The following is a 27,079-nucleotide window of genomic DNA, read 5'->3' as shown; positions in this document are numbered from 1 at the left end:
GAGTCATGGTAGTGGGAGCGGGGAGGAAACATTTAGGAACTAGAGGAAAGTAGTATTTCTCATCGTTGCTACATCGCACCCTGACTGGTTCCTGACGTTATTCTTTAAAGCTACACAGTATGTACCAAAGTTTGTTTATCCTTTCTTCCATCGATGGCCACTTAGTAGGTTTACATCTCGGATCTCTGTGGATGTGCATTGCTGAACATGGCTGGGTATAAATCAAGGTGGATGGTGAACGTGGCTGTGGACATATCCGTGTGCCTTTATTTCTCTCAGGTTTCTAGAAAGCGGAGAGATTGCTGGGGCATATGGTATTTCTCCCCACGTCTGTCAGTTGGTGGTACTGTGGTGGCTTGTACGTGGCTTTGATGCTGGAGGTGATGCCAACATTATTCAAAACACCAACAAGGTCATCCACGGGTTTCAGTGGAGTCTGACGAAGAGGAACAGAGTACAAAGAACAGGTGATCCACTTCCGAAAACGTACCTCCGGAGCTTTCTGAATAGTGGTGGACCACACAAGATGACTAGACAGACCGGGAAGAAAGGACACACTGGATGTCAGTGGGGCTCTGAAAGTTGCAGGCGTCCTCAAACTGCGGTCCGAGGAGTGTTTTTGCCCCGTTTGTTTTTTACTTCAAAATAAGATATGCGCAGTGTGCATAGGAAGCTGTTCATAGTTTTTTTTAAACTATAGTCCGGCCCTCCAACGGGTCTGAGGGACAGTGAACTGGCCCCCCCTTTAAGGTTTGGGGACCCCGGTGGCGATGGCTTCAAAGCTGGACGGCAAGGCCAGGTTATACAGCACGACGGCCAGTGCGCACGCTCGGGCGAGCGCGTCACCGCGCGGCCCAGTCCTGGGGGTGAAACCCGTCCCCCTCGCCCAGCAGTCGGGGGGTAGGAAAGGCGGGCAGAGTCGCCCCCCGCTCCGCGGGGCCCAGCCGACTTCCGGTTCCGGTGGCCGCAGCCGTCCCGCCCCCGCACTTCCCGGCCGGGCGAAGTTGCCGCCCTAGGGCGCTCCCACCCGCCGCCTTCGCGAACCTGGGTCCCCCACTCCCTGCCCTCAGGCCCCCACCCCCCCCACCCCGCGAGGAAGCCGGTCTGCAGCGGAAGAGCCCGGAGTAGGAAGGAAGCCGAGGACTCGGGACCCTGCGTACTCAAGTCTGATGGAGTTCCTAAAGTGGGAGCTGCAGCCCTCCTTTCCTAGCAGCCCTGTGCCCTTTGGGGGCTTCCGAGTACTTGGGGGGGGGGGGTATGGTTGGCCAGGTACCCCCAGGCTATGGCGCTGGGAGTGGAGGGAGTCCCCAGCCTCTCCGCCGGCAGCTGCCCCTTTCCCTACCTGCCTTTTGGGCCCTGCTTTCAATATGCCCAGTGGGGGGATTGGGCCCCAAGATCTCCCCCACCATGGGGCAGCCGGTCTCTCCCCACCCTTCCCCCAGCGCTTTGCCCAGCCAGGTGCACCGTTTGGCCCCTTTCTTCTCCAAAGACCTGGTCAGGGGCTTCCCAGCCCGTCCCCTAACACAGCCTCTTCCCTGGCCCAGGTGGTGATGGGGGGAAAGCCCTTAAACCCACTGCTTTTCCCCAGGAGCCCCACTTGGGCTCCCTGGCTGCTGCTGTGAATGGGAATCAACCCAGTTTCACCCCAAACAGCAGCAGGTGGGGGCAAGGTGGATGTCAATAGCTTGGCACCTGCTGACAAAGCATGCCGGGGGTTCAGGGTCCCAGGCCTGGTGTATCACCGTGGTGCCTGTAGCAGTGAGGTTACAACGACCAGGTGCCACTGCAAGGGCATGGGCATGACTGTGAATGCCTACAGGCTTCTCACCGTGGAGGCCTGTCTCAAGACCAGAGTCAGTCCGTCTACATCCCAGACTGCATGGGGCAGCTGGTGGCTGAGGCCGTGGTGGTGACCCTGGGGAAGTGCGCACGTCCCTCCCTGCCCTTCTGGGGTGCTCGTTTCTGGGTCTGGCTCTACGTCCGTTTCCAGTGGCTCCCCATTCCCACGGCAGCAAAGGTTTTGAGATGGGCAGGTCGAAGAGGGCCGGATCGCTGACTTTTCCAGTAACTTGGTGGCTGCGATTTACTGAGGTCCCAGGAGTCAAAGTCTTGTGGTTCAGAGCCATCTCTTGGTGGCTGTCTCCAGAGGCCTAAGGCTGTGGCGGCCAGAGGAGACCTGTTGGAAGCCCCGACACCTGTGCCTGTACCTTAATGCCACAGTGCCAGCCTGAGTTTTTGATATCTTAGTTTTTGGGCGGAAGAGCTGCAGCCTCTTCATCCCAATAGTTCTTAAGGGCTTTGAGAAGGCGCTAGGGCAAAAATGGGACTTCCCGCAGAGACAAAGGAGCAGGAGAGTTCTTGGTGATTTGAGGCTTCCAGACAGTAGTAAGAGATGCTGACAGGACCTAAACAGCCTCATACAAAAGTCACTACATTTCTCCTAATGACCAGGTGGTTTTGTTTTTTACCCAAAATAGTGGGATATGTGGTCTGGACCCTGGCAGGCGCCTTGCTGTCGTCATACTAAAAGTCGTCATACCAGAGCCCGGATGTTCTCTGCTGCTCCTGGCCCTGGCGGTTTTCATGTCTTGGGTGTAGTCACCCAGTTCTTGGTCCTCTCAGCCGATGCTCAGTTGTGGGCTGTTTGCTTCTTAAAATACTGGCTGCAGAGAGGAGCCCAGGGGCTGAGCTGTTCATCCCACAGTTCTGCCCATTCCATTCCTACTGGGGTGGGGGAGGGCAGGCAGGAATGTGGTCCCTAAGCACAAGGTGTGGTGGCAAAGGCCCCTGTGTCTCCCTCCCTCACAGGCTAGCCACGGTGTATGTGATGGGACCCAGCAGCCTCACAACTCCCTGTGGCCTAAATTTGTCTTGTGTTTATTTGCCCCTTTATCTGTTGATACTTTTGTGTTGTCTCCACCCCTCTCCTTTTTGTAGAAGGAGTAGGTCTTGGGGTGGCTCTTTGCTCTCTCCCTCCACTACTTCCTGGAAGAAAGTTGGGTGACAGGAGTGGGGGAGTGTTTTGTATGGTTGGATTAATAAAATGCCTTGAAAAAAAAAAAAAAAACACTCAGCACATCTCAAGCTGAAAGAAAAATTTCAAGTGAGTTGCAATTTCCAAGGATTCTGTGGGCCAAATATTCTATGATGCGAAGCATCAAGAGGACAGAACACTGTACCAAAAAGAACTGCTCAGTGTTCAGCCACTCCGAGAGTGGGCGTGTGATCAAGGACCATTGGCACTGATGGGTAAAACCTAAGCGGCACTGAAGGCATGAGTCACAGTACAGGCAGTGGCAGAATACCAAGGGAAATGTGTCAACACTCACACATCCCTGGTCCACACATCAGAAAGACAACCAACCGAGAAATCCCTACTTGTGTCCACACCAGATAGAGCGATGAGTGGAGTGTGGGAATTATGGAACAATATCACCGTATCACATGAAGGAAAATTTTTGCTTTTACCGAACTAATAATCTTGGTAGTCATTGCTTGGAATGCATTTTGTTTTCAGAATTGTACCGGCACAGCAGCCTTTTATCTTCTGTTACAGTTCTTTGAATAAATGCTTCCAACCATGTTTCCATTGTTTCACATTTCCATTGAAATCTCTGCTCTTGCCCACAGCTGATTTGGGCACAACACCTTTTGCATCCATGGAGCATAAAGTTTGCCGAACTTTCTCAGTCAATTATGAACAAACTGAGATGTCTATAACGTGGCTTTCTCAATGTGGGCTCAATGCATTCAAACATAAGAATAACTGGGAGCATGGCACGCATCTGGGCAATGTTTCATTCTGTTATCATTCATCCACCCATTATTCACTATACATTTGATACTTATTCTTTCTTCAATTTTAGAATTCATATTCCTCTGATTAAGTTCTTTGAGAGCTCATATATTTCCCATGTGCCAACTAGGTAGGACACATTGCCAAAGTGAGTGAGTTTATTGTGGTACCATATAAATGTAAAATTCACGTGTTTCCACATAGTATACATTTTCTTAAAAACCTTTGAAGACCCAATTTATTCATAAGTTAGTAATAAGGCTGGTGAATCTTTCACTGCAAAATAAGTAGACAGAAGGGGTTAAATGACACAAATCAAGCCCAGGGATTTCTACTGACATTAATTACCTTAGGGCAGCTTCTGTTCCTTTTCTTGGCTCTGCAGAAGGCCCATGACAATTGAAAACTGTCACCATTTTGACTAACAAGCCCGGAATGCCAGCAGGGAAAGCTTGCTGGCAGCTATTAACCCAGAAGAGGAACGCCCCTAGAGATCTGGATGGCTCTAGTCACCCTGACAGCTGTGGAAGCTGGGACATCCCTTGTGGACTGAATGAGCTCTCTACACAAAACTATCATCACTACACTCTTCATGACTTGTTAGGCCACATGGAGAAGCAGTGTCTGGATACACAAGATGGTTGGTGGGTTTTGCTGCCCGGTTTTCCTTCTAGCCGCTACCCAAAAAGGTCTTTTGCCAATCCTTTCCTTGGTATATGGATGGGTTCCTGTTGCTGTTTACCAGAAACACTGCTGCAGTCGGTGACTCCAGCTGCAGTATGCAGTCACTGGGTAATTTCTTAAAACCTTGACTTGGGGACTTGAGATTTTTAAGAACCAAAGTATGAACTATAGGTAAACCAGGTTTTGCAAGCCCAAATATAGGTATGCTTTTACTTGCCACTAGTGAACTTCTCCTTGCTAATTCACTTTATGTAACACCTGCTAGTGTGGCCCTGGAGGCCTGGAGTCCAGAAACAGATAAATTTGTTGGCTACAGCTACGAGTCCCTACCACACTTTAAACAGCATGGAGATTCGAGTCAGTCTTGCTGTTATCCAAGGATATCCAATAAATTGCCGTTTTCAGTTTTATGCCACGTTGGGCACAGAAGAGGTATTGGTATTATAGAAAATAATCTGTATAACTCCAAAGTATCAACCTATGAGAAACTTACCGATTATAACGGATAGAATAGTTAACTATACAATATGAAAAGAAAAAACAGACCAACCCCCCCAAAATAGGAATTTATTTCATTTTACATAATAGCAAAAAAAACAAACAAAACAACATTAAAAGAATATAAATTATTTGTTCAAAGTATTATCTACAATCTTATGTGTAAAAGCTAAAGATTTAAAAAGAAGTAAAATGGAGCTTGGGCTGAGCAATAACAAAGCAAGTAGAAAAACCCCTCTGTTGTAATGAAACTGGCATTTCTTCCAAAGGCACACAGGATCCTTTCTTTCAGTTACTGCTGTCAACACTGACAAAACTTGTTCCTTTACCACACAACTTCACAAATGTACTGTTTGATATCATCACTGTACAGATAAAACATTCTATTTTTGAGACAGAGCAACCTTTCCACTCTAAGTTCTTCTTTTCCAAGGTAAGAAAGGAAAAAGTTAAGGATTTCCACATTACTGTAAGAATGGACATAACTGTGAATGCTTATATGTTTAATATGTTTTGATGAACTTATTCCTTACATTAGAAGGACTCTTTTCACCATGAGTGCTTACGTCTGGTCAGGGCTGATTAATCACTAAGGCTCATCACCCCTGTGAAGTACTCTGTATGCAGTGAGTGCTAAGGAATTAAAAAAGGCTTTTGCACATTCCTTACGTTTATATAACCTTTCTCCCATGTAATCATCTGACGTCTTATTACGAGGTGAGGCCAGACTGAAGGCGTTCCCATGTAGCTTACACTCAGTATTTCCACCCTGTGAATTCTTACACGTATAATCAAAGTTAAAGCTTGACTACAGGTATCACCATATTGCTTAAATTCATAAGGCTTCTCTCAACTGTGAGTACTTACATGTTCGATGAGATGTGAGGAATACCTAAAGGCTCTCCCCTGTGCTTGCATTCATAGAGCCCCTCTCCGCTGTGAACCCTCAGGTGACGCGTGAGAGCTGTGCTCTGTATAAAGCCTTTCCTGCAGTGCTGACATTCATAAGGTCGTTCACCACTGTGAATCCTTCTATGTTCAGCCAGAATGGAGGCTCGGCGAAAGGCTTTCCCACATTCCTTACATTCATAGGGCCTCTCTCCACTGTGAATTCTTATATGATTAGTGAGAGCCGTGATTTGTGTAAAAGCTTTCCCGCAGTGCTTACATTTATAAGGCCTCTCACCACTGTGAATTCTTATATGTGCAGTCAGATTTGAGGCTTGACGGAAGCCCTTCCCACATTCCTTACATTCATAGGGCCTCTCTGCACTGTGAATCCTTACATGACTAGTAAGACCTGTTCTATGGGTAAACGCTTTCCCACATTCCTTACATTTATAGGGCCTCTCTCCACTGTGAATCCTTTTATGTACAGTGAGTGTTGTGCTCCGTGTAAATGTTTTCCCACAATCTGTACATTCATAGGGCCTCTCCCCACTGTGAATCCTTTTATGACTAGTGAGACCTGTGCCCCGTGTAAAGGCTTTCCCACAGTGCTTACATTCATAAGACCTCGCTCCAGTTCTATTGTGTCTATTGAGGTTCAAGGTATGTCTAAAGGCCTTCCTACACGGATCACATTCCAAAGCCCTCTCTGAACTAATAAGTAGAGTATGGGATGCGGCACATTCCTCATATTCAGAACGTTTGCTTTCACTGTTATTTCTTATATGTTGTGTTAGGGATGGGAAATCACTGAAGGTTCTCCCACATCCCTTACATTCATAGGGCCTCACTCCATTATGAATCCTTCTGTGTGCAGCCAGATTAGAGGCTCGGCGAAAGGCTTTCCCACATTCCTTACATTCATATGGCCTCTCTCCACTGTGAATCCTTACATGACTGGTGAGACCTTGGCTATGTGTAAAGACTTTGCCACATTCTTTACATTCATAGGGCCTCTCTCCACTGTGAATCCTTATATGACTAGTGAGACCTGTTCCCCGTGTAAAGGTTTTCCCACAGAGCTTACATTCATAAGGTCTCTCACCACTGTGAATCCGTTTATGTGCGGCTAGATTTGAGGCTCGCCGAAAGGCTTTCCCACATTCCTCACATTCATAGGGTCTCTCTCCACTGTGAATACTTATATGACTAGTGAGACCTTGGCTTTGTGTAAAGGCTTTGCCACATTGCTTACATTCATAGGGCCTCTCTCCACTGTGAATCCTTATATGACTAGTGAGACTCGTTCCCCGTGTAAAGGCTTTCCCACAGTGCTTACATTCATAAGTTCTCTCACTGTGATTTCTTATATGTGCAGCCAAATTTGAAGCTCGACTAAAAGTCTTTAAACATTTCTTACATTTATAAGGCCTAGCTCCAGTGTGAGTTCTAATATGTCTATTTAGGTTTGCGACTCGTCTAAAGGTTTTCCCACAACGACCACATTCAAAAGCCCTCTCTGCCCTGTCAGTTCTAATCTGCAGAGTAAGGGATGAGGCACATTCCTCATACTCAGAAGGCTTGTTTCCACTGCTGTTTTCCACCTGTTGAGTTGGAGAAGTGAAATCACTGAAGGCTTTCCCACATTCCTTAAGTTCATAAGGAATATAGATTTTACCACCTTCATGGGTATAAGTTCTGACATGTTTCCAAAAGGATGAAGAAGTACAGAAACATTTCCCACATTTGCTACATTCATACAGTTTCACACTGTTAAGTGAGAGCACAGGATTCTTAAGTTTCGGGCTGCAAAGGAAGTCCTTCCCATATGCCTTACAAATAGGGAATTGTATTCCATTAGGAATTCTTCCAGGGCTGGACAGGGCAGCCGAACAACTGAAGGCTTCTCCATATTCCTTATACTGAGAAATACTGCATCCAATGTTAGATTTACTGTGATTCTTTTGTGATAAGTGATCCATGGAGGCTTTTCCAGTCTCACAGCATTCAAAAGGATTCACTTCTGGAGGATTTCGTTTTAGTACAGTAAGGTTTGGGATCTGGCTGAAGTTTTCCCCACAATCATTGCCTTCATTATGTTTATAGTGGTTTTTTATTGAATGACTTCTGTTAAAAACAGGTAAGATGCTGTTAGAAGTTAATTATTTACCCATTTTCCTTTACCAAATACATTAAATGAGCACAGTGCCTTACTGTGGTAGTTAATTTCATGTCTACTTGATAAAGTTCAGCCTGTCAATCAGGCCACAGACTGATGATGCCTCCCTGTGGGTGTGGACTTCTCATAAGGAGGGTCCTGGGAACCTCTCTCTCTCTTTCGTCTCCACCTTCCTGTGGCGTTGCCAGGTGGAGTTCCGCCCAAACTCTGGAGATGCGCCCACTACCACTGGATAAACAAATTCGCACCCATTGGCCTGTGACCTTGCTGAATTTTGCATCATTGCATGCAGCTGCGTGAGTCTAAAATGGAGCTTATGGAGAATTGGATTTATAGACTTGATCTGGATTGGGCTGGGATGTTTGCTTGATGTATAATTATTTCTTGATATCAAGCTCTCCCTTATAATAGTGTCTCTGGAATTGTTTCTGTAGTCAACCTGGCCTAATACATTATGGTTCTTTGGGGGTACGGAACTAGAGAAACAAATCATGAAGATGGAGAGTGGATGCTTGACTTCTGTCCTATGGTAGTTATTTTCCTGGCTAGCTGGACATCAGATGTGGCCACACTCTTTACTTGATTGTTTTCTGGAAAAGACATGGGAAGTGAAGCTTTTGATTCCCACTAGTTGTCTCTGGCTAATCTGGTCTGAAATGGTGAAAATGAATGTGAGAAATATAAATTTGAGCTCAGGGGGTGAAATAGCCCTTGAAGCTCTCCGAGGCAGAGACCATGCTGCCTAGTCAAAATGGCTGACCAATGGCCTGGTCCTGGCTTGATGTGACCAGAGGTTTAAGGCCATATTGCATATAAATGGGGTTATTTAGATAAGGATTGAGTTTGACTTTCAAGAATGTGTTTAGGATCTGGCTGTACTAGAATGATATTGATTTCTTCTAACTACTGTTTTTGATATAATTTGGTAGAAATGATTATTGGGAAGTATGAAAATAAAGAGATTGTAAACCAACTGCCATCAACCATTAAATTAGATCTTTAAATGGGTATAGAACAAGACTACAAAAGAAGACTCTGAAAAGATAACCCCCACCCAGTGCCTTGGGTGTCAGTGCATTTGCCTTCAAAAACACTTGCATAAGGAGCTGTTAGCAGAATGAAGAAGAAAAACATTTTGGCCCTTTTGAATGTTGAACTAGGGGTTTGCACCTAAAGCTGGAAAAATCTAGAGCCATTAAGAAATTCTCCTATTTAGGACTGAATGTTAAAGGAAGTCTGTAGGCAGCCTGTGGCTCCATCTGGATCCACTTATTCAATGGAAGTGGGATAAAAGCAGCAATAGAGAGATGACTAGAGTCTGGGCACTGATATCCATGACCTGATTCACAAATACTAGAGAAGACTAGAGCGGTCTGCCTGGCCTGAAGTTTTAAAGAGTTATGCAGAATCAAGCCTGTGGCATCACCTAGCTTAAGAGGGATAAGGTTGCTGAGAATTTGTGACAGGGCCCGTGGGCAAAAGGTGAAGTGGCCGATGGTGAGGAGGCTAAGCAAGACGGCCCTCATTGAGTTGCCCAGAGCACAACTGGATGAACATAAGGTTTTTGAGCCTGTGAACTGGTGCACATTGCTGCTAACTTTATGGACGGCCCATCCTGATTTGACTTTGCTTCAGGATGCGGACGCACAAGGTTCCAACTGGAATGAAGGTTCTCCACATCAAAGACCATGCTGCTTGTCTCCTCAGATACAAGTTGTTTGGCACCATCACATTGGATCTGACCTTCAACAACCCTACGCCCAAACACACTGCCACCGAGTTGATTCAGTCACAGCTGGCAAATACATAAACCCACTGCTTCCAGGGTTTCTCGTAACAACCTTCCATACAAAAAATGAAGCACTTCCTGGTCTATGCAATATCCACAACCATCGCTATCTTTGAGCCTATTATTTCAGCCACTGTTTCAATCCATTTCACTGAATTTTTTACACTTCTCACTAAACTCCCATGTGGGAAACAAAGATTTCTCCCAAGTTGTCTCCCCCAAATATATGTTAGACTTAGGACACTGCTTGCAGCTAATGATAAATGATTGTCAAGTTACCTCCCTGAAGGCAGTCAGTCTGGGCCCACCACAGGTGAAGTTTACTCCTTGCTGTTAAGGACAATGGGCTACTTCTCCCTAAAGGCTTGAGACCATTTGTCCGGTCCCTGTAGGTGGGGTTTACACCCTACTGATAATGGTTTCTATGGAGATCCAGAGAACAGGTCAAACCAGTTCAGTGACATCCAAAGTTAGGCTGCCATCCTGAATCTAGGATCCGCCCTTCTTGTCACATGTGTACCCCCATTACTGCCTCTTCCTATTGAGTGTATATCCCTAGACTGTCCCTCTCTCATGGCTGTATAACCTACAGTGCAACCCCTTCCTGTGACATATGTCTTTACCTGTAATTATGGGGCTTGCATGCTCCCCCAAAGGTATATAGGCCTGGGTTAGAAATAAAGAGCTCTCTCGGGCTCCCCGTCTTGGCCTCTCATGGGCGCCCTCTCCCCTCCACCCCCCACCCCCGTCCTCGCTCCCCTGTTCCCTTTCCCCTTGTCCTCCCCCTCCCCCTCTCTCAGCATGGACCACCAAGCAGGGCTGAGGTGAGCATGCTACCATGAAATATGTCTGACTCCATTATTTCAATCTCTCTTCCATCTCTCATGCTCTGTGACTATTATATTTATATATCTCAACAGTACAATTGCGCCTCTCGAACCCACAATTAGTCGTGGGGGGCTGGCCTTTCCCCCCACACTCCTACATCACCAAGTATGTATGCATGCATGTGTGTGTACATATATACACGTGTATGTATATGTGTGCATATACATATAAATGACGTTATGATGCCTTAGAACTTTCTGCTGAGGCACTATTTTACACTTGTATGGGTACACTTACCTCAAAGGCTTTCTTTGGTTTATATGCTGATCTTTATTGCAGTGTGATTCAGATATTCCTCTTAGCTGGGAGGACCAGCTGTCAGCCTGCATAAAGCGCACCATTATATGTTCACCGAATGGCTTTGCTTCAACATTAGGGTTTCCAGAGACTGATCCCATCATTTAAGTTGAGGTTCACAATATAAAACAAAAAAAAAAAAAAAAAAAAAAAAATGAAAGCAATCATTAGGAGAATGAAGGTTTCTATGCACAATGAAAGATTAGACAAATTTACTATTTCAACCCTTTGATAATGGTTAAAAAAGTAATTTACTAGGAAATAAGTCTATGATGATTGTACGTAACAGTGAAATATATAAAGTGAAATCAGGAGAGCTAAGAAGAGATGGAACATACAACAAGGAAAAATATAAAAAGTCTGAAGCTTGTGGAAAACGGAATGAAGATACAGTGCAATGAACCTTTGCACATCACTGAACCAGCAATGTGCTCTCCAGCAAATTACCTCCACCCGTGGATAAGGGTGAATCACCTGTCCCCGAACATTTTATCTTGTACTCAACACAGCCACACTTTTACAGGTTACTACACCACAAATCTGTCAGTACCCTAACTTGACAAACTGAAGCCAACAATGACAATTATAATACTTTAAGAGTCTGAGGACTTTTACTTATCAGACAAATGAAAACTTCCTTTTTAATAGAGTTTTATGTTCATGGGAAAGGTGGGATATGTGAGCTACACGGACTGAAGAGTTTTAGCCTGTTTTAGTAAAGCATGCATTCTCCAGCCGGGATCGTGGCACGTTCATCCCGAAGAAGAGAGGGAGGAGGAGGAGGAGGAGGCGGCGGCGCCGGCGGCGGCATTCTTACCTACTGACAGGCTGCTGAAGGTTTCCTCCATCACTTCTCTGTAGAGTTTCCTCTGAGCAAGATCCAGCAACGCCCACTCTTCCTGGCTGAATATCACTGCTACATCCTCAAGTACCATTGAGTCCTAAAATATGACACACATTTTGAGCTGCAAAGAATCATGTATGTCAATGTGTACAAGATCCAAGTGTGCTGTTTTACAAAGATGGCGCTGAAGGCAGAGAAGGAAGCCCCTGCCCCTCCCAAGACCAAAGCCAAAGCCAAGGCATTAAAGGCCAAAAAGGCATGGTGAAAGGAGTCCACACAAAAAATATCCACAAGTCTCCCACTTTCCGGTGGCCCACGACCCTGAGGCAAAGAAGGCAGTCCAAAGGCCCCTGATAGAGTGCCCCCTGGAGAAACATGCTGGACCATTAGGCCAACATCAAGTTCCCCTTGAACAGAGTCTGCCATGACGAAGATCGAAGATAACATACTTGTTTTCACGGTGGATGCTAGGGCCAACAAGTACCAAACAGGCCGTGAAAAAGCTTCATGACATTGACATAGCCAAGATCAATACCTACTTCAGGTCTGACAGCAAGAAGGCATAAGTTTGACTGGCTTCTACGACACTTTAGAAGATGGTCTGAACAAAATTGGAATCATCTAAACTGAGTCCAACTGGCCAATGCTAAATATAAACTTTTTCAACAGAAAAAAAGAAAAGGAGAACAGTGTGAGGTCTACAGGCCGAGGTAGGTTCCAAGGTCTCACTGAATTATCACAGGGTTCTGTGCTCTATAGAGGAATAATGTATGGCAGTGCTTCCCAAAGTGGGTGATAGTGTAAAAAGATATCTACACTTTATTCTGCTCTATTGGCTACAGCATAATAGATTTTAATTGCCAGGAGGACATTTGAGTAAAAACCATTTTTTTCTTCTAAAAAGGGAGTGCTAAGTTAAGCAAGTTTGGGAAACTATGTTCTGGGGTACAGCCCTCAAATCTCATCCCTTCACTATGTTCACACCTTGTCTTTTAATTCCAACATACTGTGCAAAGACCCGGAGAAGGAAGAAGATGCTCAGAATGTATCAATCTGAAGGAACGGAACGAAACATTACAATATAGAAAGATTCAATGCCCCAAATATTGAACGAAGCATAAACAGATGATGGTGGTGGGAGGAACACAAGTTACTGTACCCAGAAATACTTGGCACACTTCAACCACTTCACAAGGGCACAGATGATCAAGAACGAATGAAACCGAAAATAACAAGTCTAAGCCTCACTGTAGGCTTTAGCAAAGAACAAGGCTCCAGGAATTGACTGGCGGATTACTACCTGAAATTTTTCAATAAGCTGATGAGGTACTGGAAGCACTCAGAAGCCCATGTCAAGGAATCTGGAGTATAACTACCAAGCCAAATTACTGGAGTGGTGCACTGTACCCATTCCAAAGGAGCATGACCCAACAGCATGTGGAACTATCAAGGAATATCACTTATGGAATATGCAAGTAGTGTTTTGCTGAAAACTATTCAACACCTGTTGCAGCAGTACATTAACAGGGAGCTGCCAGAAATTCAAGCCAGATTCAGAAGGAGTTGGCATGAGGGCATCTTTGTCAGATGGATCATGGCTGAAAGCCCAGAGAGATACTTACTTCTGTTTTATTGATTATAAAAAGGCATTTGACTTTACAAATAATGTAACAAAATATAAATAATCTTGAGCAGAATGGTAATTCTAGAACACTTCACTGTGCTTATGAAAAGTCTACACATGGACCAAAATGCAGTTGTTTATGGGCATCGTGTTCGGTAGCAAATCAGCGCAAAGGGAGGCCCTGACTGAGCTGGCCGGACCCGGGCGGCAACAACTGCTTCCACGCTTGGAGGGCCCTCGCAGGAGGAACGTGTTCACAGTACTCAGCAACAGAGGGTTATTTTTAGGAGCCCAGAGGGCACAGTGGGTTAAGCATTAGCCTGTTCACCAAAAGGTTGGCAGTTTGAACCCACCAGTCACTAGGAGAGGCAAATGAGGCAGTTAAGATGTACCACCTCAGAAACCCTCTGGAAATCTACTTTGCCTATGGTGTTACTGCAAGGAAATCGACTCGAGGGCTGGGGGTTATACTGAAATCTTCAGTAGGATATACACCAGATAAGACTTTAAGTGTTTTTACTAACAATTCATGTCCATAATAACAGAACCATGTAAGATGTAATCCTTGAGGACTCCAGCTGTTATTAAACAATCCAATGGCCTTGTAGAAACCACAAAAATATAAAATTAGATCCTTCTCTCTAAACAGAGTAACCAGGGATATCAGAGTCTGCATAGCCGTATTACCTCAGCAGGAGACTGTCTCTAAAATGTAGTAATACTTAATGTCATCATTTGGAACCAGCAACCTTATAGACCAAATAAGGCCGCCCCTTTCGGTTCTTGAGACTTTTAAATCTAGACAGAGCAGGCAGCCTTGCCTCTCTCTCTCAGAGTGACTGGCTGGTAGGAACTTCAGACTCAATGCTTAGCCCACTAGGCTACCAGGACACTTTCTAAAACGTTAAAGCATTTTTAAGACTTCCACGGGATGTAAGAAAGATTTAGAGCAATATTTTATTCATTAAGCTACACATGCTCTACTCTTGAGACATACATATTCATTCACTCGAACAATTATCAGTAGAAGCATGCCAACTAACGTAGAAATTTTCTTCCAGTGGAAACAGTAAACCAAAAAAATGCAAATACACCTGACTCAGAAGCTGAGCTACTCTAACAGAAAAGAATGCTTTTATTTCAGATTTTAATTCGAGACTATAGAGAACGTTAAAAAATCTTAGGGATTAATCCCAGCTCTGTGCATAGGTGAGTGCACAAGGTCCTGTGTTGGGGACCCATGGGGTCCGCACACAGGAACACGTCAGGGAAAAAGCCTTCCACACTGGGGTAAACAGAACATGGATCTGGAGGCCCCACACAGGACTCAGCTGTACTCACTACCTAGTCTCATAACCTTAGTACTGGCAGGAGACCCTACCACCACTCAGGACCCCATAGACAGCCAGGGGCTTTCCCGACAGATGCTACCTTCCTGTTCTAACCCAGGATACACTGAGTGAGTGAGAGGGGGCGGCTGTAGTGTAAGAACTGTACAGAAAATATTCTAATGCCTGAGAGAAATCAAGAGAACTTTTAAGCCAGATGGGACACGGATGGACTTAGATAGAGCGTAGAGAATCCCAGGACAGGGTCACAGTAAGTTGGGGTGAGCCAATTGGTGAGCCACTGATTGGCAGGGCAATTTCCAGAGGACCCTTCCAGGAGCACTTAGATTTAAGGATCTCAGTATCCACAGCCAGAGCAGCTCTGCCTTCAGGCGTTGCTCATGCTGGCACACAGAGCACCATGGCCCAAGGCGGGGCTGCTACTGCCTCGTGTGACAGCTCTGAGAATCACAAAAGAAAAGTGACCCGACGGTCAACTGCGGCAATTTCACACACATATAGATGGAAGGCCCAGTGACTGTGGAGCGGGGACCAGGATGGCTCCTTGGCCTCCTTGGCCATTTCCCCTACATTGAAGAACCAGTCTACAGCTGATCCCACAAGGCACACAAGCCTCACCCACGTAAGAGCAGAGACCCCACTCCTTGGTAGAACTCACCATTTCCTTGCTCAGCATTCAAGGGAAATGTTATCTCCAAGCCCAAGAAACGACGCCAGGAAGAGGGATGGGGCTGGATGTTGAGCACCAGGCGGTCTGGAGACAGACAAGTCAGAGCAGCCGAAATCCTTCCTTTTTATTTCAGGATGGGCAAAAGGGTTGCCCCAGCCCCCAGCCTCCTGGACTAGACTGGATTGGTTCTCCATGCACCACACTGGGAACCTGAAATGGAGGAAGAGGGGAGCAGGCAGTGCTAAGTAACGGTGAGAGGAACGGGCTTCTAGCTTCCTCCAGGTTCAGGGCGATGCTCCACTCTGAGGGCCCTCGGACTTAAGGTGCCTCCAAGGTGCACACCTGTATCCTTCATGCAGCTACATGGCCCCTCCTTTCTGCCAACAAGACGTAGGAATTCACTTATCCCACAGCTTGAGAGTCAACAAGGCTTGCCAAACTGGAGAACTTGAACCTGATTTCTCCTAGGGCGTGAGAGGTGCAATGCTCAAGTTGTAACTGTCCCTAATCAGGATGCACATATTTTTCACCTTTTCTGAATGCACTCATCAGGGGCCATTCACTCATTTTTGATGACATAGTGTCAAAACCCTTCAAATGCACCTTTAAAAACTATTTTTATTTCATCTATAGCACTGCATCACATGGTTGGTAGGGTTCCCGCGGATGCTGCAATGAGCATGTCTGCCTTCATCTTGACCAGCCCCGGAGCTCTGTCTTTCAGTTTTTATTCATTTCAATCGAAACAGCAACATCTGGGTAGTGGCCATCACAGCTCTGGCGGACTATTTAGAACCTTAAGCAACCAACACAGCAGAGAGGGATGAACGCTTCCGTCCACCCATCTGCACAGCGCAGAGCTTCGCAGCTTGTTTGCTGAAAGATTATCACACAGGCAAACTCCAAAACCCAAACCCAGACTCACGGTCAAGTCACAGCGACCCTCTGTGGGTTTCCGAGACTGTAACTGTTTACAGGAACAGAAAGAGTTGCAGGTGGTCTTAAACTGCCCACCGTGCAGAGCGCAGCCCAATGCAATGCCACTACCCACGCCCAGGGCTCCTCAGAGCCGGCAAAATGAGAGACGACATTCCACGTCTCTTCTTGTAATCCACACCATGAAGATCCATGTGATGTACCCCAGACTGAAATGGCAGTCACATTTAAACAGACAGGAGCTGAGGGGGACAGGAAGGCACTGTCCTAGGAGACATTTGATGCAAGACCTGAAGTGTAATAAGAACGATCCAATCCCCACGGTGAAAAGCTTCCCTCCAATCAAAGGGACGCCTCGCACAGATGCTGAAAGACATGGAATAGCTTCCCCGCTTTGAAAAGGAACTCGATGCCCATGGGAGGAGATTATCCAACGGGAGAATTTCATAAATGTGAGTGAGAGTTACATATAAGCAGGACTGTGTAGGAGCTTATGGACCAACCATAAAGCGTCTGGATTTTATTCCCCATATGAACGATAGCTTATTTGGTGTCCGTTACTTAATATCCCTTTCACTGCTGGGTGGCGAGAACACCTTCGGGTGATAAAGAGAAACACGCAGAGGAGCAGAGGCCCATCACATCAGGCAGACCCGAGGAGCTTGGACTATTCCCCTAATTTAGAGACGTCATGGCATGTCTTTATGGGCATGCATCGGGGGAGACGACACCATGGAGAAGGGCACCGTGCTTGGTAACGTAGAGGGTCGAACAAAGAGTCTAAGACCTGCAGGGCTGACACGGCAGCTGCAAGAACAGATCCACGTGTAGGAAGTGACAGTGGCAGAGGACTGGGCGGTGATTCTCCCCGTTGTACACAGGGTCACTCTGAATTGGAGCCAATTCCATGACCCCTAAACACATCACAAACGGTTGCTGCTGCCGTGAGGTGCTGACACACAGTGAATGTACAACGGAACGAGACCACCACGCCGAGGCCACCGCCCATTGCTCTTACACTGAAGCCCACTGCGGAAGCCAGTGTCCAGCCAGCCACTGAGGGCCTTCCTCCTTTTCACTGCCCTCCACTTACCTCTCCCAGATACTGCTCTGTCCTGGCAAGAAGCCCAAAGAACATGGGCTAGTGATAAAAGCCCCGACAGCTTCTTTCAGGGGCTTTGAGCATTAGGCTGTTAAGCACGAGGTGAGCAGCTGGGATCCACTAACTGATCCGTCAGAGAAAGATGAAGCTGCCGATTCCTATCAAGATTTAGTCTCAGAGAAACCCAAAGGGGGGGGGGTGCTCTACCATCTTGTCGGGGCCACTGTACGCTGACCGACAAGCTGGCAGTGATCGCTGGGAGGGAACGGATGCTGTGCCACTTATTGGTTGGAAAAGACAGGCAAGTAAATGTGTTCAGGTGAGATAATACAGCTCTTTGGTGGACCTAAGCAGCCCTAGTGGCACCAAACATAGTGGGTTAGGTGGTTTGTCCACAGTAGCAAAGTCAGTGCTTCCAGGAAACCACAGATGCTCCCTGGGAGAGAGGTGAGCCTGCCTGGTCCCATAAAGATTTGCACTCTCGGAAACGGAAGGAGCAGTTCTGTCCTGTCGGGTCGAGTTGACCTGATAGCAGGGGGAATGAGGAGAGAAATCTGAGTTCCAGAGCCCACTGGGACCAGGAGACGGTATCGGAACCTGGAGGTTCGTCTCCTCCTGGCCAGGCACAATCAAACTATGCTCCCTAAAAAAGGTTCTATTCGAAGCTCCAAACTAAAGGAAGAGGATGGGTGGGCCTGAATAGAGCTGTAGATGTAGGTTGACATTGTGGTGTTATCTGAGAGGTAGTCTTACGACGCTAAAGTAGAACTATGGGTGGTTTCTAATGAAGGTTTGACTCGAAGTGATTTCATTAAGTATATCTCCAACAGGAGTCCTGGTGGTGCAGTGATTACGCAATGAGCAGCAGTTCAAAACCACCAGCCGCTCCACAGGAGAAAGAACTCAAGTTCATAAAAGGGAGGACTTTCAGACCATTGGTTCTCAACCTTCCTAATGCCATGACCCTTTAATACAGTTCCTCATGTTGTGTGACCCCCCACCCAACTATAACATTATTTTTGTTGCTACTTCATAACTGCAATTTTGCTACTGTTATGAATTGGGTAACTGCTGTGAAAGGGCCATTCGACCCCTAAAGGGGTCGTGATCCACAGGTTGAGAACCGCTGTTTAGACTTTCTATGCGCCCTGGTGGCAGGGAGGGTTACACTGCGGGGTGCTAACCACAAGGTCAGCAGTCTGAAATCACCAGCGCTCTTGTGGGAGAAAGACAGGGGCTTTCTACTTCCATAAAGAGTTACAGCCTCGGAAACCCACAGGGACAGTTCTCCTGTCCTGTAGGACCGCCATGAGTCGGCGCTGACTTGATGGCAGAGCGTTTGGTTTTGGTTTTTAGCCCTGGCAACACAAGGGTTAAGGACCTGGTGGCTAATCAGTGGTCTGCAGTTTGAACCCACCTTACGATCCCAAGGAGAAAGAAGGGACTTTCTACCTTTCTAACTATTTGCTACTCAAAACCACTGCCGAGTGGTTAACTGAGTGGTTAACTGAGTGGACGGATGGAAGGCAAGTTCATGATTAAGGGGTTAATGACTTTCTGCTCAGTGATGAAAATACTTGGGAACCAGTAAAGGTGGTGGTTGTACAACAGGGGAAGAGTAATTGTTATCGTTAACATATCTGTAAAAATTACTGAAATGGGAAATGGTTTTACATATATGCTCCTCCCCACAAAATGATAGAATTGACACTATTTGAAAAACAGACGATTAATTTCTTACTCTGGTAGTATAACTGAAAAGAATTAAACCATAAGAAAAGTGTTTAAACCCACCAGTCTCACCAAGGTAAAATAATGAGGCCGGTAAACAAGCGGCCATCTAGCTGAGAAGCAACAAAGCCCACATGGAAGCACACCAGCCTGTGTGATCACGAGTGTCCGATGGGATCAGGTATCAGGCATCAGAGAACAAAAAATCAGATCACTGTGAATGAGGGGGAGTGCGGAGTGGGGACCCAAAGCCCATCTGTAGGCAACCGGACATCCCCTTACGGAAGGGTCGAGGGGAGGAGACGAGCCAGTCAGGGCGCATTGTAGCAACGATGAAACATACGACTTTCCTCCAGTTCCTAAATGCTTCCTAACCCCACCACCACCACCTCTCCGCCCCACCGCACTATCATGATCCCAATTCTACCTTACAAACCTGGCTAGACCAGTGTAAGGACAACAGAAAAGTGGGTGAAGGGAGATGTCAGACAGTGTAAGATATGACAAAATAATAATTTATAAATTATCAAGGGTTCATGAGGGAGGGGGAAGTGAGGAGGGAGGGGGGCAAAAGTGGAGAGCAAATGTATTGAGGATGAGGGCAACGAATGTACAAATGTGCTTTACACAATTGATGCATGTATGGATTGTGATAAGAGTTGTATGAGCCCCTAATAAAATGATTTAAATAAAACAATGAGGCTGTCTGCTCCGGTGAAGATCTACAGCCTCAGAAACCCTGTGTTGGGGCCACGATGGGCCTGCATTGACTGGATGGCAGGGGGGTTGCTTTGTGTATGGAGACAGCGAGGAAAACGGGAATTTCAGAGACTTAATGCCAACCATAGGCTGGACTAACCTCACAACCTCAAACAAGCAAATGCAGCTCATCCGTGGAGTCGAGGCCAACTCAGCAAGCCCACCGCGCAGGGTAGACCTGCAGCCCTTCATGGGAGTAGAAAGCCTCATCTTTCTCCCAAGGAGCAGCAGAGGGTTTCAAATTGCTGACCTTGTGTTTAGCAACCCAATGCATAAAATCACGTTTCAGGAACCCGTTTGTGGAAAATAGACTTTTAAAAGTAATTAGGAAAAAAAAAAAAAAGTAATTAGGTCTGAAGCATCTCGTCACTATTGGAACAAGGATAACACAGGGCTGCTTCCCCAACAAAGAATCACACGAACAGAAAACAGTTAAAATCAGTAAACATTATGCTAGTCGCAATTGCATGTCTAGTGAGTTCTCAAATAGGACGTTAAATTTGTAATTTTGCTGTTATGAATTGTCATGTAAATATCTGATGCGCAGGATGTATTTTCAAAATGTATTACAAATTGAACATCATTAATCACAAAACAACATGTAATTATATATTGTGAAATATTTATTTCTAATGACAAATAAATGGAATGTTGTCTTGGTGGAAGCATGGTGTAGCATGGGTCACAGTCTTCATGCAGAGTACTCATACGTGGGCGTATCTGCATGCGGGTGATGTGGGCGTATCTGCATGTGGGCGGACCGGCCAGCAGATGGATAGAGCAGTGTCTCGGTTCCTAAAACCACTGAAAATATGTTTTCCGATGGTCTTAGGCGACCCCTGTGAAAGGGTCCTTTGACCCCAAAAGGGGTGGCAACACACAGGCAGAGAACCGCTGCTCTAGGGTCTGTTGCACGGCGTATGACAAAGTTGCATTATATATGCCTCCCAGTTTGACCATCTTCCTAAAATTTGCTATTCTGAAATTTAAAATACCAATCGTTTTTGTTCTTAGACCCTTCGATGTTTTAAGATGTATAGTTCCAGGGTATATGCAGCATTGCATTTTACAGTGAACCCTCGCCACTTCGCGTTTCGACTTCCGCGGCTTCACTCTATCGCGGTTTTTGCGTAACAGCGCATGCTCTGTCATTACTGCCACTGATTGGCTCATACTGTACACGCTTGATGCCATAAATAATACAATAAATAATAAATGATCATTGTAACGTCCAAAATGTTTTACTGTATTTTCCCTTTTTCGTTTAATAAATTGGGTAATACGAGTGTAATGGTGACTAAAGGGTGTTTTTTCATGTCCTCTATGCTCTAACTACGAAAATATTTGATTTACAAATAAGGAATCCTACTTCGCGGAATTTAATTTATCACGGTAGGGTCTAGAACCGATGAACCGCGATAAATGAGGGTTCACTGTGTATCAGACCAATGAGGATGGCCAGCTCACCTCACACAATTATGATAAAAATGTCTGCCTTAGAGTCAATAAAAGTCCTTATAGTAGGTACCTATTAATATTTCCCTCTTGAAATTGGTATAAATATGCATGCACTAAGGAGCCCTGATGGAGTAGTGTTGGGCTGTCAATCACAGGGTCAACAGTTTGAAACCATGAGCTGCTCCCGGGGAGCAAGACAGGGCCTTTCTACTCCTGTTAAAGAGTTGAAGTCTTGGAAACTCTCAGGGCCCACCCTACCCGGTAGTGTCACTGTGAGTCACAATCCACTCGAGGGCAGCGAGTTTAGTTTTTGGTTTAAATGCACGCATTTAAACTCCATTTGTCTCAACCTATAACCATTAAAGGAGGGGGGGTTTGTGTCTCACCACAATCTTCATTTTTGTTTGACAATCAATACTCAACAAAACTCCCGCCTGATGCAGCACAGGAAACAAAGCCATTTTAGGCAGAGGAATGGTGATCAGCACTAGGCACCTACATATGAACAGGTGTAAGTTTGGTGAGCTGCCAGGTATTTGTCCTTAGGTGAAGTATTTCATTTCTGCAGGGCAACGACTGTGTAGAAAGCACAGGGACAATGCCTAACTTACTGCGAGTGCTCTTTTGTGACTAGGAAGCGGCGCAGAAGGCAGCGGTTCTCAACCTGTGGGTCGTGACCCCCTTGGGGACGGAACGACCCTTTCACAGGGGTCGCCCGATGCAAAAGAGTCACAAAATGACAGTGATGAAATAGCAACGAAATTAATTTTATGGTTGGGGGGGTGTCAACGAATACAGGGGACCTGGTGTGTGTGTGCGTGGAGGGGCGAGCGAGCACTAGTTTTATGTCACCCCGGGGGTGGGGGGGGGCGATGAAGCGGGATGGCACGGCACTTACACAGTCCAGCACCTCAGACACAGGCGCACAGAGTACACACACGCTGTGGGGTGCTGTGGTCTCGCCGCGGTGGGGGTGCGCGCGTGCGTGGTGTGAGGTCTACGCGTCGGCCCGGGGAAGGGAGCGCACCCAGCGGGGACCGCGGGGCAGGGGCCCTGGGCGCCGGGCACTCACGCACACCGTCCTACCTGGAGCGCACTGTGGGGTCTCCCCGGGGGGCAGGGGTCCCGAGGCTCCTCCGGGGCGCGGAAGAGCGGAGGGGTGGGGGGGCGGCCTGCCAGTCGACCAAGCCCACCGCCCGCACCGAGACGACCGACCTCCCCCGCCGGCGGGCGCGTACGACTCACGCAGCGGCTAAGGGCCCGGAGAGGTCACACTTCCGCTTCCTGTTTGAGGAGCCGTCGGTGTCGCAGCGGAAGGGGCCCGTGCACAAACCTCGAGTGCTCTCACACGGGCCCGGGGGATTCCGTGGTTCCAACTTGTGTTTGTCATCTTGCTCCCGAAAGGAATCCAACCCCATGGCCATCGAGTGGAGTCCCACTCATAGCGGCCCTATATATAGGATGAGGTGGAACGGCCCTTTCTGGGTCTTTAACTCTATACAAGAGTAGACAGCCCCCAGCTGACCTTGCCCAGTGCCTCAGCTTTTTGATCTTCAGATGATACATGTGTCCTATGGACATTTTAATCTCATCTCCATTAGTTATCTCCCAGAATTATAAAGATAAAGTGAAATAAAGTGAGAAAGAAAAGAAAATCAGCAGTTAGTTTAAGTCACTTGGGTGACCACAGGGTTGGAGAAGTTGGTAGGTAACCAGGTAACCAGAACTGGGACCAGGTTGTCTGCTGGGCATGCTCCAAATTCAGGCTCTGAGCCAGGAAGGGGCAGTACACCTAGGTGGGCGGTACACGGGGTGGGCCCCAATCTGGGCCAGGTGAATTTAATTCAGCCATGGGGTCAACCAGAAACGTCAACCATGCCTCCAAACGGGAGTGGGTGGAGGCCTAAAAAGCCCGGATCTGAAGCCCACTGGGCTCCTTCTCCCGCTGCTCCTTGACCAGTTGCTGTTTTCCTCTTTCCTCCGTTTTCCGCGGGTGGGTGAGAAGTGCCCCGACTGTGCCTGTGCAAAACCTGAATCTTCTTCTGCCCTTTATAAAACTCACTTGGATCACACACCAGGCAAAACCAGGGGGTTTTGAACTGTTGACCTTGCAGTCAGCTCCCCAAAGCGAAACCATGCCTCCAGGGCTGCTGATCTTGCCACAGTTCTCTAGTCTGTCTTTCTCTAGAGAAAAATCTCAGATTTTCTTGAATGCATATTTCAGGGGAATGTTTCAAAGGGTACAACAAAAGTTGATATGTGGTGATTTGAAGCATTCTTCTACCATGTTCTTTAGAGAAAAAAAAGATGTTTTTTACTGCTTAATATTTCCACATCTTTATGATGGTTGAGGGAGCCCTGGTGGCATAATGGTTAAGTGTTGGGCTGCTAACTGCAAGGACAGCAGTTCAAAACCACCAGTCACTGGTGGGAGAAAGATGAGTTATCTACTCAAAGAGCTATAGTCTCAGAAAGGGCAGTTCCACCCTGCCCTATTGGGTCACTTTGCATTGAAATCCAGTCAACTGTTTGTTTTAAGGCTCCAGTTTGCCCGTGTCATGGTTTGTTGTCCTTTCCCTAGGACTATTGCCCATACTGCCAACCCAGTCTGATCTGTGTCAGCGCTGAGGGCCTGGAGTCTTGCAGGCTGAGTGGCAGACTGTTTGCAACAACTGAACTGAGAGCCAAAGCAGGAGACACAGGGCGGGCTTCCTAACCCATGGAGCCGATCAAGTTGAGTGTCACGTGAGATCAAAAGGGCACACATTTATTGAAGGATAAACTTCAGAGGGATTTTGAGGGAGGAGGAATGTATACAGAAAACAGGGGAAAATGGGATGTGGTGGCACATTGAGTGGATTGAATGAATGAGATGAAACCAGTGTCTAAGAACTGTTGGATGTACACTTGATTGGCTTTGTAAACTTACACAGACTTCATGATGAAAGTTTGTTGTTTATTTGTTGTAAGAAACCTTAAAAGAAGAGTAAGAAGACAATGACACCCTCGTCAGCCATGGAACCACCATGTGCCTCCGTTTGTGGTGGATAATTTTCCAGTAGCCTCATAGGTATGAAAAGGTTCGACAATGAATAAGGAAGACCAAAGAAAAATGGATGCGTTTGAATTATTCGTATTGCGACTGCGGTTTGACTCCATTCTGACGCACCTGAGCCCTTCGTCCAACAGAATGAAACCCTACGGGGCCCTGCACCGTTCCCACCCCTGTTCTTATGTTTGAGGCCATGGTTGCAGCCACTGTCGGGTCTTACTGTGGTTGATGTCTCTCTACGTTACCAAGCATGATTTCTTGTTCAGGTATGGGTCTCTCCTCACTCATGTCCACAGTACCAGAGACGGAGGCTCATCATCCTTGCCTCTATAGCATTCTGGCTGGACTTCTTCCGAGATAGATTTGTTTGTTCTTTTGGCAGGTCATGGTCCTTACAATACTCTTCACCAGCACCATAATTGAAATGCGTCAATCCACCTTCCCATTTCTTCATTAAATGTCCAATTAGAGCCAGTGAATTGTACATTTCCAAATGGTTGAGATGGACATATAGACATAGGCATGCAATAAAACATTTTAAAATAAGACAAAAATTCATTAGAGGCTTACCTTTCATCACGCTTGAAAATTAAATTTTCTACTTTTTCTGGGACAAGAGCCCTCGTGGCATACTGGACTGCTGACTTCACTATGAGTAGTTCAAAACCACCCGCCACTCTGAGGGAGAAAGAGGAGGCTTTCTACTCCTGTAAAGTGTTACAGTCTCAGAAAGTCACAGGGGCAGTTCTACTCTGTCCTGTAGGAGTCGTTATTAACCTGATAACAGAGAGCATTGAGTTTGGGAGTTTACCTGGATTTTAGTATATTTTTACCAAAGGGCTTGAAAGAGATCAAAGAAAAATGGAATTAAAAGACAATAAAAAATTTCCATGAACTTTTTGAAGACCCCTCATATATATGTGAAATAAAAATTTAAAAAACATAGAGGAACAAAAGTAAAAATAAGTGGATATTTATATCAAAACCGTTCCCAGACCTAACTTACAAGAGGATAAATCATGATGGCAAAGACGGATTCGAACTCAAACCCCAAACTCTAAAGTCCATTTGCTCTGTCAAAATGACCACATAGCAAACTAAAGGACAAACAAATCAGACCTGCAGTCAAGGTGTGGGCAGAGCCGGTTCCTTCCCGAGGCTTCACGGAGGTGACTCAATGGCAGTGAGTTTGATTTGGGTTTTACAGAGGCCAAAGTCCTTGGCCTGTGGCCCTTTCCTGAGTCTTCAAGAGCAGCAGTGGAGCAAGTTACGGTCTGCCTTTCTCTCTTCATCTCTCTCTCTCTGCCTTTGTCCTCACACCTCCAGATCGAAGTCTTACCCTCCCGCCTCCATCAGAGACTATGGGCCACTGGAAGAGCCAGGGTCATCTCCCACCTCAAGACCATTTCTGTCATCCACCTGCAGGGCCCCTTTTACTGATGCAGGCACCAGATCCACAGGCCCAGAGAGCTGGGTAGGGACACCTTGGGGGCCCCCACTGAGCCAGCCACCAAGGGTTGATTCATAAACCCCAGGTTGTGGCTTGTCATTGATTAGATTCCAGCTCATAGCGAGCCCATCATGTGACAGAGTAAAACTACCCATAGGGCTTTCAATGGCTGACTGTTCAGTCATAGATCACCAGGCCTTTCTTCCCAGGGATGAATGGGTGGACTCCAACAGTCAACCATTTCAATTAGCAGCCCAGCCTGTTAGCCCTTTGCCCAGCCCAGGGACTCCAATGCCAGAGCCACTGAGTCAAGTCTAAGTCATAGCAACCCTATCGGGCACCATAGAATGGCCTTGTCACATTAAGTTTCCTGGGCTATGAATTTTATGGGAGCAGATCATTAGGCATTCCTCCTGCTGGGTTTGAACTCCTGGACTTTCGGTTGGCAGCTGAGAACTTGATCACTGTACTACCAAGTCTTCCTTGAGCCCTGGACGTCTAAAGGTGATCCTGTAGAGGACTGAGGTGCATTTGCCTAACCAAACGCTGTGCTTGGAGAGAGGGAGGATCTTCCCTGGAGTATACATTTTAATTCCAATCCAAATACTAGGTCCCTCCCCACAGGCACATAGCACCTGACCTGGTGCTGAGAAGTCACAGCACAAGGCTCTGGGCTCTCCTTTCCATACTCTGGGTCTGCAGACTTACTCGGTGTCCTGTGGTAGTTACATCGTCTGCTGTCAACTTCAGACTATTAAGAGTGAAGGGGTGGAGTTTAGTCTGTCAAACAGGTTGCAGCTGCATGACCTCATTTGGAGGCATCACGGAGATAAATAGCTCACTGGAGGTCAGACACACTCTCCACTTCATCTCCCTGTGAGGCATTCCTGTTGACAAGCCACATGGAGACACACTGATGGAGCCAGAGCTGTGGAGCTGGAGGAGCCACGTGGAGACCCACACCAGGGTTAAGATGCTTCCACCGCCACTGGATCCACAAGACTTTCCACCCACCAGCCTGTGATCTTCCTGCACTCAGTATCACTGCAAATGTTGCACGAGTTTGACGAGCAATTTATAGACTG

General features: G+C 46.7%; 1 protein-coding gene and 1 pseudogene across 1 annotated transcript; one reads left to right on the top strand and one right to left on the bottom strand.

Moving 5' to 3' along the window:
- The first annotated feature begins 770 nt into the window (after positions 1–770).
- On the top strand, positions 771–1,913 carry LOC115873055 (annotated as a pseudogene).
- A 2,026-nt stretch (positions 1,914–3,939) lies between these two features.
- On the bottom strand, positions 3,940–22,649 carry LOC123522789 (zinc finger protein 345-like). Its single transcript, XM_045300160.1, has 5 exons — positions 22,579–22,649; positions 15,495–15,716; positions 11,837–11,960; positions 10,960–11,110; positions 3,940–7,993 (listed from the first exon to the last, which is right to left on the bottom strand). Exons 2-5 carry the CDS (start codon positions 15,510–15,512, stop codon positions 5,842–5,844), a joined length of 2,445 nt encoding a protein of 814 aa, XP_045156095.1. The 5' UTR covers positions 15,513–15,716; positions 22,579–22,649; the 3' UTR covers positions 3,940–5,841.
- Positions 22,650–27,079: the final 4,430 nt, after the last annotated feature.

Source organism: Echinops telfairi, unplaced genomic scaffold (genome assembly GCF_000313985.2).
Source record: "Echinops telfairi isolate 266 unplaced genomic scaffold, ASM31398v2 ScPeMD7_7459;HRSCAF=8497, whole genome shotgun sequence".
Classification (NCBI taxonomy): Eukaryota; Metazoa; Chordata; class Mammalia; order Afrosoricida; family Tenrecidae; genus Echinops; species Echinops telfairi.
Note: the sequence above shows the minus strand (reverse complement) of the source record. Positions and strands in the feature narration are given on the sequence as shown.

What these genes read in the sequence shown, in the direction of transcription:
- LOC123522789 (XM_045300160.1), bottom strand. An exon ending in CTTCAGCAGCCTGTCAGTAG is followed by an intron (nt 11,111 to 11,836) that starts GTAAGAATGCCG and finishes TGATGGGATCAG; the next exon opens with TCTCTGGAAACCCTAATGTT. An exon ending in AACCAAAGAAAGCCTTTGAG is followed by an intron (nt 7,994 to 10,959) that starts GTAAGTGTACCC and finishes TGTTTTTAACAG; the next exon opens with AAGTCATTCAATAAAAAACC.